The following is a 16746-nucleotide window of genomic DNA, read 5'->3' as shown; positions in this document are numbered from 1 at the left end:
TTACTTCATTTGGTAAAGATTCTTATTTATAGTTATTCAGCACATAACTGAGGGGCAGCTCAGAAATGTGACCTCTAGGCTGAGATTGTTTCTGTCAAATTCAGCAATACCGTTTTGGAGGAAAAACTTTTCAATCTAACAAAGGAATTTTTTTCTTCTTTTTGGGCCCAGAGTAGTCTAGCAGATGTGAACTGGACCTAAACTATTGGAATTCTAGGGATGTTTTAATAGTTTATGTCTCAGCATTTTCAAAACTACGTTCTACCAAAGGAGAGAGTAATCAGGTGCTCTCTGACATAAAAGGAAGACAGAAATTATACCTGCCTCTCCCCCACAGAGCTGGGTTCTCAACCCTGGCAGCACTTGGAATCACCTGGGAAGCTTTTAAAAAATATCCATGCTTGGGTTGCACCTCCAGAGATTCTGATTTAGTGGATATGGAGTGGGCCCTGTGCATCAGCATTTTTTTTAAAACTCTACAGTACTGTTGGGGAGAAGAACCACAGCTTCGGATATTTACAAAATATGTTAGCACACTGAATGCTCTGAGAAGGCCTCCAATAAGGAAGCCAGTGTACCTCTTTCTAACCCTGAATTTCGCGAATTTATTTGCCCATGTGACCCCCCCCGCTTTTTTCCTCAGTACTTTCGTTAACCCATTAACACTATTCTGAAGAACAGTGTTGTATAGAATGCTAGTTAGAAAATCTACCAGGAACAAAAAGAAAACAGGCTATAAGTTTCTCAGGGTATTTTAGCTCTAAGAGGGCTTCTAGGAATACCTCTCAGTTTCAGATTTCCTCATCTGTAAAATGGGGATAAAAAGTAATATCTATCACACAGAAATATAGTGAGAATTAAATGAGGTCAAACATTTAAAGACCTCGTGTAGAGGAAGTATTCCCCGGGTACTAGCAGCGATTATTGTTTGCACCATTCCTGCATTCCCTATGGCACCACAGCGGGGCTGGGGATCAGGACGTTAGCCCCATCTGTCTGACCTCTGTGATATTCTGGCACTTTCCTTGCCCCACTCACTCAAAAAGGCAACATTCTCCCTTCACCAGCCCAAGAGGAGGCAGACAAGTCCACTAGCGGCCACTGCTAACTCTTGTTTTCCCACCTTGTTCCCAGGAAAGATGGTGAGTGTGCCACTGGAGCAGCTGCCCCTCCTCTTTAAGGTGGTGCTGCATTCCTGCAAGACAAGTGTGGGCAAGGAATGACCTGTTCCCAGCACCCTCCTCAGGCCAGCCACAGCGCCTTGGGTGGGCAGGACAGGCTCCGGAAGAAAGAGCCAGAGAGACCAAGATGGAGGCTGCGGAGCAGTGTTTCCAGTTGCCTCCATAGCAAGAAGAGTTTTTGTTTGTTTGTCTGTTTTTTTAACCTCATTTTTCTATATATTTATTTCACGACAGAGTTGAATGTATGGCCTTCAACATAATGCACATGCTTTTGTGTGAATGCAGCCGATGCATTTCCTTGCAGTTTACAGAATGTGAAGATGTTTAATGTTACAGTGTTGTCATTGTTTAGAGATAGTTCTTTTGTATTTTGAGGGAGAGGGTGGGATGGGGCTGAGATGACTATTTCCATAATGTTGACAAGACGACTACCTCAGTGGAAAGGGAGGGGTGTGGCCATCCCTACTTTTTCCACATGTTCTCAGCAGACTCATACATTGTCTGTCAGAGAGCAAACTGCCTTTTTCTAGCCACAGAATTACCAGGTAAAAGAGCACATCATAAAGGGGCAAAGTGGCGTTAGGAGGTTTATTAAGCAAAGTGGGTGAGACATTGGAAACAGGACAGGCAATGAAGATTTAGCCATCTCTTTGGAAAGCATGAAAGTTGAGAGAGTGGGGCACAGTGACCAAATCTAAGTTAGGTGTCCTCTTTCCAAACAAGTCCTCCTGGAGAAGGGTTTCTGTTCTCACACCGTGCTGTGGGCGTCCCCCACAATCGGAACCACCACTGTCGGTTTCTGCCAGCATCAGCTTTTCATCCAGACAAAATCCTGGCAATAGGCTAATCCTTGGGACTTGCCTACCAGCTCCTTGGGGCTCACAGCTACCTAGTTTCCTTACCTGGATCTACCAAGGCCTACCCTCCTCCACTCCTTGCCTCTCCCTTATAAATTTGACTTCCTATTGGCCCTTTGGAAAAACAACTGAACAGAATGTCATGCTGTGAATCCTGGTGCCCACTACTGATTTATTCTCCTTTCACCTTGCTTTCTTCAAAGGGTAGTGGGACGGAGACTAGACTGCTAAAAGAAGAAACACTCCTCCTTGGGAGTTCCCTGTTCCACCCCCCACCTCACCCCTAGGACTGAATCCAAAACCTGCAGTCTCTTTTTCAGACAGTGGGAAGAACCATTCACCCATCTCCTGACCAGAATTTTTGCCCCTACATTCTGCTCTTCGTTCTCCTTATCTCTCCAAAATGTGAGACTAGATTTTCTCAGAACAGAAAGCCCAAGGCCTGGAGTGGCCCAGCTGTCCCTTAGAGTATCAGTGGCCTGGCTGACCAAGGCGTGGAGGGCTGGAGTCCAAAGCACCTGGAAGAGAAAGGGGGCTTGAAACTACCTCATGTTCCTAAGGGCCTGGCTGCCCCCCTGCAGACGTGGCCTGGGCCCCTCGTTCTCTCACTACCTGCCCCGCCTTGTCCCAGCTGTGTCCTTACCCTCCTGGCTTTGGCCAGTGGCCACACCGTGTCTGTCTGGGAACTCTTGCAGGTGCTTCTTCCTTCTCCGTCTTACTAAAGCAATGGTCCCTACCTGGACCCAGGCATCCCCCACAGCCACTGCAGCAGACAGACCGCTTAGCTGCGGCATCCCTGGGTGGGCTAGGGGGGCCTACGGCACCTGCTTTTGCCTGTTCAGTCAAAGGCTGTTTGCCCTCTTCCCAGCTCGGCCTAGCAGACCAATCCACTGGGCCACCACATCGTGTGCATACCGGATAGTCGGTGTCCAATTGTAATGTTTTCTTTCTCGTGAAATGTTACGGGTACCAGCAGAGTGATGACTCTGTCCCTTAATGGTGTAAAACTCAGAGCATTACTCCTCAATGCCATTTCCCCATCTGCTCGGAGAAAGAAAGGAAAGAAAGAAAGAAGAGACGTGGTCCTCAGGAAAAGCTCCAACCAGAATGTTTTTCACGTGTCAGTGAGAAGAATTTTGTGTGTGTGTATCTGTTTATTTCTAAGTTCACAATATTTTTGTTTCCCTGAATTTTTTATTTAACCAAGTAGATCACATTCTTTGGCTACAGGTCAGACTCCAAACTGCTTTCCTCAAGATAGGGGAGGAGACACCTATCAGGGACCCCTTCCCCAAGACAGCTCCTGTGTGCAGCATCTTTCTTTGCTTAGACCTCCATCTGTCAAATTATTATTATTTTTTGAAATTGCTTTTCTCTTACATTAAGCATTTTACCGGTTGTGTTAGGTATCAAAGGAAATTGCTCTTTGATGAGGCAAGAACATGTCTCTCCAATACTGCAGCATTAAACAGAGCAAGTTGTTAATTTGTGGAGTGGGGGAAAGGTTCTGCAAGTTGCCATTGTACAAATCCATTTTTACAAATGTTTGCAGCAGATTCCACAGAACAAAGAGCCCATTCATTGCCAAGAGCCCTGCAGAATTTCTGAGCCAAGTGGCCGTGTGTTTCGAGCCGGAGCCTGACCTGTGGACCGCCTTTAATGTCTTGTGCACCCAGTCCTTTTATGACGTGGGCTTTTTTTAAACAGGGTAGAGTGAATGTGTTGCATTGCAAACTCAGGTATTATGAGGAGAAGGTAGGAGTGTAGCTAGCAGCGTGGAGACATTAGGTCAACCACTAGATGTATTTGTGAATTTGGTTTGAAGGACACAGAGAAAGGTTGGAGGGGGAGGTTTGGTGCGTGTTTTTTTTTTTTTTTTTTGCCTTTCTTCCCATAATGTTTGGTTAACAGGTAGCCTTTTTGCTAGTGGAAGAAGAAAAAAGTTGTTCATGTTGTCTCTAAGTCCCCTCTCTTCCGTCCTCTCTCTCATCCCCTGCCACCAACAGCACTCACTCTGAGTGAGAGTTTTTCCACCATAAAAATATGACCCTGAATGAAAGCTGTGTGGAAAAGGAGAATCCCACCTCCTTGCACTGCGTTGAAACATTTAAGCTTTTCCCTTCTTTTGCTTTTAAATGTTTTCTTGACCCAAGACAAAAGTTTGGAATCTTGGAACTTCACCTACAACTCATGCTCTCTGGCTCCTTTATGGACTTTTGGAGTCTTTCACAAGGTTTAGTGGTCTTGCCCTTAGTTTGGAGAAAGTCCCTAGAACTTGCCTCAAAGCACTCCCCCTGGCTCAGAGGACACCCAGCCCCCATGCCCAACCCCTCAGGTATGGGAGCCTCCAGGGCTAGAAGGCAGCGGGCGGGAACTGCCCTGTCAAGTTCCCCAGAACCAGAGGAGAGACAGAGAGAACCTTGGGGCCTCATGGCATCACTGACGGTCACTCACTCCACACCGACCCGCCTCTCACTTGCCACCCCTGCTCAGGGAAGTGAGTACTGCCACGGCCAATACGTTATCAGGTCCTTAAAACCCTGGGCTCTCTGAGCCAGCTGCTTTGCTCTGCTACCCATTTGCTACCTTAATTTGTTTGTTCTTGACTTCCTGGGCATGGGATAGATGGAGACAGACAGACAGACCTAGCGTGGGCAGCATCTAAGCCGTGTCCAAGGCTGGCCAAAGTAAAGGGACCCTGGCCTCCCAGCAGGGCAGGACACTGAGCACTGGTTCCAAGTCTTTAGCTCTGGGCCCCGGGTCTGTGTCTTTTTTCCTTGTTGCTTTTTAAATTTTTGCTACTGTTTTAAGAAATCCAGTCTTTCACACCAGCCCTTTTATTAAACTTTAAATTTTTCTTTATTGATTTTTTAAAAGTAAAAAAAAAAACCCAAAAACAGAAAAAAAAAAAAAAAACAAAAAAACCACTAATCTTCCTTTCCCCAACTTGATCCACAAGAGTCCCCCGCACTCCCCCCTGCATTTGCAGTTGATCATTTCTCCCTTTTTCCTCGGCTTGAAGCATCTATGTCCAGTGTCTGTGAAATGATGTTTTATCTGTGTCTCAGGACGAGAAACAGCAAGCTTTCCACCAGGTGCTGGCAACTGGTTAGCCTTGAGGCAAGAGTTTCTAGGGCCACAGCTCAGGGATGTGTATTTAATTACAGGGTCCCCGGAAACCCCTCTCTTGGCTGCCACAAGCAACAGCTTATTTTCTGGGCTTGGGAGCCAGACCTGGACTGTTTCCTCAGAGGCAGGAGCCCCAGAGAACATGCTGAGTCTGGGAGCAAGCTGGGGCTTCCTCTTCGGCCAGACCTGGGCTGCCTTGAGACTTGAAGACTCCTGGCTGTCCTGCACCATGAGCCACAGTGACCCTCCTCTGCCAGCTCTTAAGATGCTTGGTCTCCCTGCCAATCCAGTCCCCATCTGGCCTCCATCTTCTGGGCCTGCAGCCCTAAATGGGCCACAGCCGCCTCAGGAATCAGTTGCAGGCTCAAAGGGAAGCTGTGGGTCAGGCCAGAGCTTGCTCCAAGCCCAAGAACAAAGTTGTGTTACTGGTGGAGGCTAGTCTTCCCAATCCCAGAGCCAGCCTTGCTAGCCAAAGGATCATTTTTGCCCTTCGTTGACCATTGTTTTCTTTCTCTGAAATGTCTTATAATAGGTGATAATGTTGTTGACTCAAATTTCCATGAAAAAGAAAAAAAAAACTACCTCTTGAGTGACATCCTGGTCGATTCCTCTCTGAGGAATCCTGTGGGAAAAGAAGACTGTAGCTCCTGCTCTGTTTACATGTCTCTATCGAGAAAGAAACCCCTCTGCCTTGGGGTGTTGGTGTTTTTGTCTGTGTTGCCGTCCCGGGCCTGTGATAGGGGCTTGTGGCTGCGTTGTAATGTCTGGGCCGTGTCTGGGGAGTCCGTCCCACATGCCCAGCCAGGGACTAGCCACCTGCTTGAAGAGGCCTCTATTTCTTCCTGTGATCCAAGGCACAGGGAGTACCACCTCCCATGACACCACCTTCAGGGGTTCTGGTGGCACATGCATCCATGAGCCTACCCTTGGGCCACCTACCCTAGGCCCACCTCTACCCACAGTCCTGTGTAGGAATCGAGTAAACGGGATGTCTCTGAGCCCTTGTCCCCAAGGGGCCGGCCAAGGGCTGCCCGCCAGCCTGGCTCCATCAACCCTGCATGACCAAATGATAGTTGGCGGGCTCTGCAGGCTACCCAGGCCCTCTGCTACCTCCCACCCTGCCAGCTGGCAAGGGATGGGCCCTTTTCTGTGAATTGACTACCTGTGGAAATGTGACCAATTAGTGTGAAATGCATGTTTAGCAAATGTTAGGTACTGTATTTGAACCAATAAATGTGAATCCTCCTGCACATGGCATCTGTCTGTGAAGCTTGTCTGGGGTTCTGGGGAGGGATGGTGGGGTGTCCTAAGGAGCTGGCTGGCTAGTGCCTTCAGACCTGTTGCTCCTGCTTGGAGCTGACACCCACCCAGTTCCGAATGCTGAGAGCTGCTGGCAGAGGGTCATCTCAGAATTGCTTGAATCAATGAACCAGCGCTGACTGAGGGGCCTGCTCTGTGAGCCTGCTTCTGCCAGGCACCACGTTAGGACTTCTCACAAACCTGACCCACCTTGAACTTTAAGAGTTAGTACCTCTATTTTATAAATGAAGGAACTAAGGCTCAGTGAGGTGAAGGGACTCATCCAAGGTCACCCAGCCAGAAAGTGGCCCAACTAGAGAAACTGAGTCTGGTGGGAAAGGCAAAAAGAACTTTCCAGTACGGCAAGATCAGGGCTGTAATTAAGGACATACGTGGGGTTATAAGGACCTAGAGGAGGGAATGGTCTTGTTCTCCTCAGTCAGGAAGGGCTGCACAGATGGGTATTGTCTGTGGGCCTTGAAGAGAAATCACAGACTTGAAAGAGGCGGAGAGACCGTCGGTAGAGGGATCAATGTGTTTGGAGGCCCGGTGGTAAGTTAGCACCGTATGGAATGTTGAAGTATAACGAGGGCCTGCCGCAGCAGGAATGCTGGCCGATCGGAGGGATTCGTGAGAGTGGAGGCGGGAGAAGCACTTGGGAGCCTCGAATGCCACGTTTAGGAGTTGAGGAAAGAAAGCCGTCTGCCAAGTTTCAGGAAGAAGCTGCATCTCGGTGATGGCGGTGGGCTAGTGGCCGGCCTGCCTAGTGTTTCGCTATCGTCCAGCCCCTTAATACTGGTCTCTCCAGAAAACAGATGAGCTTTCTAGAGCTGTGAAAATGGAGGCTCTAAGAGGTCAAGAGATGTGCCCAGAGTCACCCAGGAAGTGTCAGAGTCAGGACTTGAACCCAGATGTGCCCAGCTGGGAAGCCCAGCTGTCTGTCACCCTGCTGCTCACACAGTCGGAGAAGTGGCCGAGTTTGGGCAGAGGGCTTGAGGACAGATGGGAAAGATGAAGGCTCCTGAGTTTGGAAAGAGAAAGGCTGAGGAGAGTCTGATCAAAGCCTATTAAATCCTCATGTGTGGAACGAGGGGCAGCCAGCTGCCTTCCCCACCTCAGCCGCCTCCAGCACGAGGGGCCAGAGAGCCCTTGAGGGTTGAAAGAGATGGTTTTAGAACAAAGGGAACGCTGCAGAACTAATTAGTAGCCTCTTCCTTCCTCCACGAGAGGAAACAGATAAGAGACAGAGGTGCAAGGAGAAGGAACATGTTTGCTGACTGCCTAGGGAGCGCCAGGCACTGTGGTTGGTGCTTTACGTGCACTGTCTCCTGGGATCCTCAAAATGCTTTTGCAAGGCGTCGGTCTCAGCCCCATTTCACTCATAAGCAAACTGAGGCTCGAAGATGTTAAGCCATTTGCCTAAAATGACACATGAGTAAGTGGCAGAATTGGCTTTTGAATCCAGGTCCATCTGATACCAAAGTTACAACAGGCTTCCTCCCTGTTCGGCCTTAGCAATTCAGTAGTGCTGAATATGAGCGTCTGGAGTTTGTAACAAAGCGCAGTAACGGCCTCTGGTTGAACTTTGTGCTATTAACAGAACACAAAACTATTAAACTAATAGAGGATTAATTTCTGTAAGAGGTGAATGAACAGACCCAACCAAATTGATCTGAAAAACAGCGCTGTTCCACATATATGTAGAACGCTGCGGCACCAGATCTGTGTGGTTTCTCAGAACACAGACAACCCACAGGGTGGCTCCGAGGAAAAAGTAGGAGTTCTGGTGCCAAAATCTGGGAAATAAGTGCTCTCACTCTACTTTCCTGTTACTGATTCCCAACTGTCCTGGGCATATTAAAGTCTCTGAGAAGTCCTACCCGAAGAAAACTCATCTTGTTTAGCCTAGGGTCTGTCAAAAGTATTTGAGCATGGAACATTTTTTCCTCCTGTTAAAATTATGTTGGGACAGTGTTCCATGGAATAAAATTTAGAACACTGCTCTCAATTTGTAAATTGCTACTTAACTAATACTGAGCTTTTGGCTTCCTTTAGTGCCGGGCAATAATCTGGAAGTTAAGAGTAATAAAGTAATGCGTGCAGAGCAAGGCAAAGCACTGTGCTAACAATCATTTTATGTGCATTCAATTACAATTAACGATTGACGAATCTACTGATTCGTCAGAGCCACCCTATGAGGTTGGTGCTTAATGATCCCATTTTACAGATAAGAAAACCAAGGCCCAGAAAGAGTAATTGGCCGAGGTTATATAACCTCAGGAATGAACATAAACCAGCACTGATTGAGTGCCTACCACGGGCAGGATCTGTGCTGAGATCCTCATTCTTACACAGGTTGAGGATCTCTGTGTGACTGAGGAGAAAGCAGTGTGCTGGCACCTCTAGGTTACGTCCGAGTCTGAAACCAGAAACCCCAAATGTGATGGCAGGGGAGGGTGCTGGGATGAGGTTGGGTGAGGCTCCATGGAGCCCTCTCCGGAGATCAGTGCCCTCAGGCAGCTGTGTGACAGCAGGCACATCAAGCAGGGGTGTCATCACCTCAGTGCTAATTCCAGCGCTTCCCCTCACCAGTTGTATGTGGCCCTGACCCAGACACCTCGCTGACCCTCACTTTCCCTGTCAGATAAATGGAGATGACAGTGCCTGTGTCTTAGGGGTTTAAGGAGGATTCATTGTGGCCTGTTCAAAGTAGGGGCTCAATGAAGTCCATCCATAAAAGGAGGCTGTATGAGGGGAGCTGCAGCCCCTCACACCCGAACAGCAGAAACCCAGCAGAGCCAGAAGCCACCTCTCTGGCCCTGCCTGGCTTTGGCCTGGCTGCCCACCAGGGTTTTAGGTGCACAGTGGTAATCAGCCTCTCTGAGATCCTGTGGCAAAAGTGCCCAACTGTCAGACCCAGGGCTCTTAGAGTCTTGTTCCCTTGGCAACAAGTCTCACCATGGAGACCACAGCCCCATCCTTGCCCTCCCTGCAAGCTCCCTCTCCACAGGCCTCCCCTGTTCAACACCTAGGCCTGGGAGCAATGTAGGAACTGAGGGAACTCCAAGGAGGCCCTTCCTCAGGGTGAGGAGTTTGAGGCAAAGGCAGCAAGAGAAGCAAAGGGAACTCCCATTTTTCGTGTCTACTTTATGTCTGGCAAGGTTCTGAGGAGTCTACATGCGTGGTCTCGTTTGGGTTGAAAGCCAGGCACTTAACGCTAGTTTAGGTAAGTGGAAACCGAGGCTCAAGGAGACACGGTGCCAGCTCAAAGGCCCACAGCAGGTCAGTGTTGGGGCTGAGACTTGAGTCCAGGGTTTCTCTGTAACTTCGCACCCCCACCCACACTGTCAAGACACAGCCTCCAGCCTTAATCTGGGGAGGGTTGGGTGAGTCCCTCCACCCTAGGCCTCGGCTGGGAGCACAAGCAGCAGCCAGCAGCCCTCTGAGGTCTGGGCTGGGCCCGGTAGCAGCAGGAGTAGAGGAACTGCACTATTTTAAGCCAGGGCCGGCGGGCCCCATGTGGGCACGGGGAGGGTGGCCTCAGGCCCTTGGCCAGCTTCCCGGAAGACACCATGGCCTCCCTTCTCTCCCCTGAGCAGCTTTCTGAGGCAATCACTTCCCTACAAACAGGAAGGAGGCCCTCAGCCAGGGAGCCCTCCAGCCCCAGCTTCCTCCTCCTGCCCCCAGTCTTCTCTGCTACACGGGGGAGCCCACCAGCTCCAGGCCCTGATCAATGTCCATGATCTGGGCGGAATCTTAGCAGGTGTAGTGGGGTGGGTCTGGATTTCTGCTGCTTGGGCTGCGCCAGTTCACCCATGACAAGTCTAAGTCCTCCGCTCGCCCAGGATCTTTGCCCCCTCACCCACAGCCTGATTTCTCATGTGCATTCCCATGGATGCTAGCTACTATGAGCCAGAAAGAGGAGCAGAGGTATCCCCAGACTTGGTCTCACTCAAGGACCCTAGAGAGAGACAAAGAGACCGAAACAGAGATAAACTGGAACATTCCTAGAGAAAGATTGAAGCAAAAACAGTGATAGATTGGGGCCAGCCCAGTGGCGTAGCAGTTAAGTTGGCACGTTTGCTTCGGCAGCCCAGGGTTCGACAGTTCGGATCCCAGGCACAGACCTACACACTTGCTCAGCAAGCCATGCTGAGGCAGCGTCCCATATATAAGAGCTACAACTCCATAACTATGCTACACAACTAGGTACTGGGGCTTTGGGGAGAAAAAAGAAAAAAAAAAAGGAAGATTGGCAACAGATGTTAGCACAGGGCCAAGCTTCCTTAAAAAAAAAAAAAAAAACTCTGTAAGGGCAGTGTGGATGTAAATTAAAAAAAAAAAACAGTGATAGACACAGATTCATCATGGCTGAGACAAGATTAGAGAGATGCTCAGAGACAAAAGCAGGCAGAGAAGTGAAGAGACAGCTGCAAGGGGCTGGGGCCAAGAGGGCAGTGGGATGGCTCGGAGCGGTTGCTCCCGACCACCCCCCAAGTACAGGCCCTGTCTCAGGGCTGTGGGGGCCCACCCGCTGTGTGGCTGAAGAGGAATGTGGGGAGCAAGGCTGGGTCACCCCTTGAGGGCCAAGCGTGTGCACTGTGAGATAAACTACCCCAGGAAGGGGGGCCCCAGCTGCGGCTGCATGCTCCAGGAGCATAGTGGAGAGGGCGGGCCCGAGGCTGGAGCCCCAGCCCTGCCAGACACCCAGCTCCTGCACCTCCTCCTGAGGGTCTCTACCAGGCCTCATATTCTAGAAGGTCCCAGGTCTCCCAGCCCAACCCTTGAGGGCAGGCAGATTCTGCTAGCCTCCTATTTACAGAAGAGCAGGGTGGACCCTGGGAACCCCACCAGCCACAGAGCCTCACTTCTCCAGCTCTGGCTGCAGTCCTGGCTCAGGTGAGGGGGCCAGGGGTCACTAAGCTGACCATGCAGAGCAGGGCCTCCAGCAGAGGGGTGCTGTGGTGGAGCAGCTGTGCACAGGACTGTGAGTTGTCCCCATGTGGCTTTGTGCACGACTGTGGGTCTATGTGCATGTGTCCATGTGCTTTCTTGCGTGTGGGGGTGTGCAAAGACGTATGTGTCTACATGTTGCCAGGAGCCCCACTCTGCCTCCACCAGTCCCTGCTGTGAGACTGGCGAAGTAGCCCCCAGAGGCACCTGGTCTCTCCCACCCCCACCGAGTGGTCCAGCCCAGAGAGCCATGAGGCAGAGGGGGAAGAAGGAGCAGGTCTATTGCCGTCCTCTGGCCCCCCTCCCTCCGCTGCAGCTGAGGCTCCCGCCGGCCACGGCCTTGACCCGGCACTATGGACTTTTCTGACATTGGCATCGGATCTGAACATCTGGCAGCAGGCTGATAAGGGGTGCAGCGGAAACAGCCTCTGCTGCTGCCAGCAGCCCCACCCCCTCCACTGCCCCGCGAGGGGTCTCCACATTCACAGTCCTTCTGCCTCCAGAGGGCCCCACCCCTCTCTCTTTTCTCATTCTCTGCCTCAGTCTCTCTCTCTCTCTCTCCCATTTCTTCTCTTCCTTTCTCTCTAGCTAAATTTCTCTCTCATTCCTTCTCCCTGCCTCCCTCCCTCCCTCCCCCCTCTCTTTCCCCTCTCCCTCTCCCTCTCTTTCCCTCTCTCTCTCTGACCATCTCTGGGTCTATTCTGCTGTCAATGGGTCTCCCATTTCTCTCTTTTCTCATTTTTTGCCTCATTCTTTCTAGGGCTTCTTTCTTTTTCTGTCTGTCTGTCTGCACTGTACCCCAAACCCAGCCCGCTGATTCTGTCTCTTCTCCACATCAGTTTCTGGGTCTCTGGTTGTTTGTTCCTTGTTCCACCTCCAGGAAATCAGCCTGGCACTTTGGGAAAGTCCCCACTTAGAAGAGAGACCCTGGGCTTTGTTTGCTTGGGGAGGGAGGGAGGGAGAGCCTGGGTCAGGACTACACCCCTCTCCTTCCCCTCTAGGTGGGTCTCATGGCCTGGGACCACCTGGGCTGGAGCTGGAAGGAAAGACAAATGGGCCACCCAGGGGCTCTGGCAGAGTGGAGAGGACACTGCCTCTGCAAGCCCAGGTTCTGGACTCCCACTGCCTGGATTTGAATCCTGATTCCAGCACACTCGTGCTCTGTGACTTTGGGAAGATACCTTGTCTCTCTGAGCCTGAGTTTCCTCATCACTCAAATGCTGCTCATGGGAGGTGAGCGGAAAATACTACCTACCTCCCAGAACGGTGGAGAGGGTTATAGACTGACCACGGGTGTGGGATGGTTAGTAGGGGACCCAGCCCATATCGAATCGGGCCTCTCCATTCCCAGTATGCTTCATCTGGTCAGGGTGAGGGCAGAGGAGGGGCAACACCGAGGAAGGGGATGCCAGGAAACATATCCAGGGTGATGAGGGGTGAGGAGCACCCAGCCTGGGTGGTGGAGGGTGACAGCTGACTGCCCACAGAGAAGGCGACAGGACAGGAGGAACAGGCGGCAGAACTCAACACACCGAGGGCAGCATGTGGGGGGCTTTGGTGCAGGGGCAAGCAGTCATTCAACAAACACTCCCTGTGGCCCCAGAGACAAACAGCCCTGAGCCTTTCCTTGAGGGTTGCCCACGCAGGGGTGAGTCACTCAATCACAGAAGGGCAAACAGTGTTCAGGATGATGTTGCAGGCTCAGACTCAACACAGAAAGGGCCCCTAAGGACGGACCTGCCTGAAGGACCGTCCTTCAGCTTGTTTGTGTTTTGCTAACATTTATTGAGACACATGACATGCCAGGCAGCCACTGCATATTAGGTTACATATGTTGTCTCATTTGTCCCCATTTTATGGAGAGGACATGAGCCCCAGAGAGGGGAAGTGATTGGTCCCAGGTCACACAGCTAGAAAATGGCAGAACTGGGATATACTCCAGAGTCTCCACCACTAGGCCTTCGGACAGTTCTCCTTCTCAGGGCTCAAGGCCTCGCCAGGAAACTGGCAAAGCCAGGCTGGTTCTTTCTGTGGAGCCACAGTGTTGAAAGACCCTGTCCTATTTTAAAAGGTGGGGAAAGTGAACTCCATTTCACAAAGTCTCCCATCAAAAGAGGTGCAAAGGGGGGCCAGCCCTGTGGCCAAGTGGTTAAGTTCGGTGTGCTTCACTTTGGCGGCCAGGGTTCAGTTCCCAGGCTTGGACCTACACCACTCGTTGGCGGTCATGCTGTGGCGACAACCCACATATAAAATAGAGGAAGATTGGCACAGATGTTAGCTCGGCGCTAATCTTCCTCAGCAAAAAAGAAAAAAAAAGAGGTGCAAAGGACCATGATTATTTGTGGTTGTTGTTACATTTGTGACATGTTGGTGATATAGGGTATTTACTGGAATACTTCTTTTTTAAATTCAGAGGATGAGTGGTATTAATCCAGAAACAAAATCACTGTATTAAAATGGGGAGACTAGTTAGTTTCAGTCATATGCAAGAGAAGTGTATCTTGTAAGAACTTTGTGGATGAAAAAGACATAATTATGAGGTCATGCACATTGGGGAATAAGTTGCATATTATGTCATAGGTAGAATTAGAATATATTGAATCAGTAGAATCAGTTAGCTTGATTGTCAGTAAAATTATTGTCATCTGTGTATTTTGACAATAAAAAACATTTTAAGTGGCACAATGAAAAAGAGACACTAGGTTTTAAATAGAGTTGGCTTCGGGCCGACCCTGTGGCTTAGCGGTTAAGTGCGTGCGCTCCGCTGCTGGCGGCCCTGGTTGGGATCCCGGGCGTGCACCGACGCACCGCTTCTCTGGCCATGCTGAGGCCGCATCCCACATACAGCAACTAGAAGAATGTGCAGCTATGACATACAACTATCTACTGGGGCTTTGGGGGAAAAATAAATATTAAAAAAAAAATTAAAATAAATAAATAAATAAATAAATAGAGTTGGCTTCAATTATCCAGAAAAATCCCTCTCATCCCAAGCCAGACAGGTGAGGTGTTCTGTGTGATTTGTCTATTTCCTCAAATGAACGGGGTCATGTGGGGGTTCTCCACAGTGACAGCCTCGTGGTCCCCCTATGCCCCTCTCTGCCCCCAGGTCTAAAGGCTGGGAGGTAGGTCCTCTAGGGACAGAGACTCCTTCCCTCTTCTCCAGCGCCTGGCACCTGGTATGTACTCGGTGAATGTGAGACGAACAAAGGGATGCACGAAAGAAAGCATCATGCATGGAAGGGGTGCAGAGCAGAGCAATTTGGGCCCTACAGGACCAGGACAGTTCCAGACCTGTCTGGACCTGGAGATTCCACAGGCTATTTGGGGAGACCTGGCCTTCTAGACAAAACCCCCTTCCCTTTGTCCTGGCCTGCCCTCGCTATCCACTTGGCGCAACCTAGGGCCACTAAAGCCAGCCACCTGGCCCTGGAGGCAGCCTCAGCCCAGCCTCAACTTTCCAGCTATCGGCTGGGAACATCAGCAGCCCACGGTGGATGGGGACATCCAGAGAACCAACATGGAACATACATGGGAGGTGTTCGGTCAGCTCACCTGCTTGCCTTCCATCCCCCTCTTCCTTTCTTCACTTCTGGAAGAGTAAAAAGACCAGGCCCCAGCAGCAGGGCCACCTGGTCAAGTCATCCACACCCCTGCCTCCGCGCCAGCCTGACCTGACTCCACTCCCATGTCTGGGACAGGCGGGACCCCGCTGGGCCAGGCCCCAGGGAGGTAGCCATTCTAGGGGAGAGAGGCCCACTGCAGGCGGGGTGGGGGAGCCGCCCATAAATCAGGCCCCACTCCCACCCAGTCGCTAACAAGCAGGGCTGCCTACCCGCCTACATGGGGTCCCTGCCGCTGGGCTCCCACAGCGGCCTGGAACAGCCAGCTGGCCAAGGCCTCCAGAGTGCCTTGGCCTCTACCCCCACCCGCGGCCCCCAGATAGATAGGGCTATTTTTTTTTCTTTTAGGAGAAGAAAAAAAGAGACCTAAATGAAGAGAAACACCAACAAAGAAGGAGAGAGGCCTGCAGAGTCACGTGGGGGCAGAGACCAATTGGACCTCCGGTGGCCCCCCCCCAGGGCGGGGAGGAGGAGGACGGACGGACAGGGCCAGCCTACTGTCCGCCTGCCGCCCGCCGCGGCGTGAAGGAGTTCCCGTGTGCCCACGGTCGCCGCTGCCCCACTTGGTCCACCAGAGCCTCCCCTCGGACCCCCGGTGCCCACTGTTCACCCTCATCCAGCGTGAGAGCTCGCCTTCCGCTCCGTAAGTGAGGGCCTGGGCCCAGGCCTCTAATGGCCAGCCTCCCCCTCAGTGCCTCCCTGCGGCCTGGGCCGGCCGCTGCCTGCTCTGCTGAGAGACGGGTGCCCGCTACTCTGGGCAGGGAGGGGGCCAGGGATCTCCCCAGAGCCACCCGCCCACCAGGCTACCCCCCTCTTTTTCCCTGGGCAGCTGATGGGAGGAGCTAGGCCTGTGGGGACAGGCCCTGTGGAGATCTGAGGGTGTCCCACTGTCCATGGGTGGCCAGGCGTTCACAGGTCTGTGTTGGCCCAAGCCTAGTGGTCTGTGAGTGTGTCCACGGTCCCCGGGTCTGTCTTTGGGTCTCTGGGTCTCCCTGTCTGTGTGTCTGAGCTGCCCCTGTGGATCCGTGTGTCTGTCTCCAGTGTCCATCTGTCACTCCAGGTTCTGCCGCTGGGCCAGGGTCTGTTGGCTTCCTGGGGCAGGTGGGTGAGGGGCCGCCATTCCCTACATGTGGAGCTGGACCCTGGGGCTGTGAGGGGTGGATGCCATGGGGCCTGGAGGGTCAAGCCAAGGGCTCCCACCCTGTGATAGAGGAACCTGTGGGGAAGAGGGGGTCGGGGTGGAGCGAGAAGGGAGAACTGGCTCAGAGCCCAGCCCCCACCCCACCTGGCCCCCCAGCCCAAACCTGCGCTTACACACACTGCCTAGGTCCTCCTCAACGATGTCCAGGAGACCCCAGTGGGCTCTACGCTAGAGAAGGCGTCTGGGGAGCCCCCAGCCCAGCCCTCTCCCTCAATCCCCTTCACTCCCCGAGAGGCGGTGCGCTCCTGTTTTCCACTTTGTGGAGCTGTTCAGAGGCAGGAGCCCCCACCTTCAGCTCCGCAGATGCTGCTGTTTCTCAGGGGCTTGGGGTGGCGGGTCTGCAACGAACTCAGGCTGCAGCTCTCTCTCCTCCCTCCTCACCAAGATGCGCCCACGGAATCTCAGGGAAACCGCAGAACCCCTTCTATAGGGCCGATCTTTTCGATTTTATGTATGGAGAAACTGAGGCTCAGAGAAGCGAAGTGACCTGCCTGAACTTGCAG

At 51.9% G+C, this 16746-nt stretch overlaps 1 protein-coding gene across 7 annotated transcripts in view; it reads left to right on the top strand.

Moving 5' to 3' along the window:
- The window catches only part of NR6A1 (nuclear receptor subfamily 6 group A member 1), a 210125-nt gene extending 203708 nt beyond the window's left edge, over window positions 1–6417 (top strand). For all 7 annotated transcript variants that reach the window (XM_058524027.1, XM_058524026.1, XM_058524025.1 and 4 more), the window contains one exon: window positions 1135–6417. In XM_058524027.1, the coding sequence (XP_058380010.1) occupies window positions 1135–1223 (89 nt within the window). In that variant the 3' untranslated portion in view covers window positions 1224–6417. The remainder of the gene's footprint in view (window positions 1–1134) is intronic.
- Window positions 6418–16746: the final 10329 nt, after the last annotated feature.

The sequence above is a fragment of the Diceros bicornis genome, chromosome 28, assembly GCF_020826845.1.
Source record: "Diceros bicornis minor isolate mBicDic1 chromosome 28, mDicBic1.mat.cur, whole genome shotgun sequence".
NCBI lineage: Eukaryota > Metazoa > Chordata > Mammalia > Perissodactyla > Rhinocerotidae > Diceros > Diceros bicornis.
The sequence above is the reverse complement of the archived record's forward strand: the minus strand, read 5'-3'. Positions and strand labels throughout refer to the sequence as shown.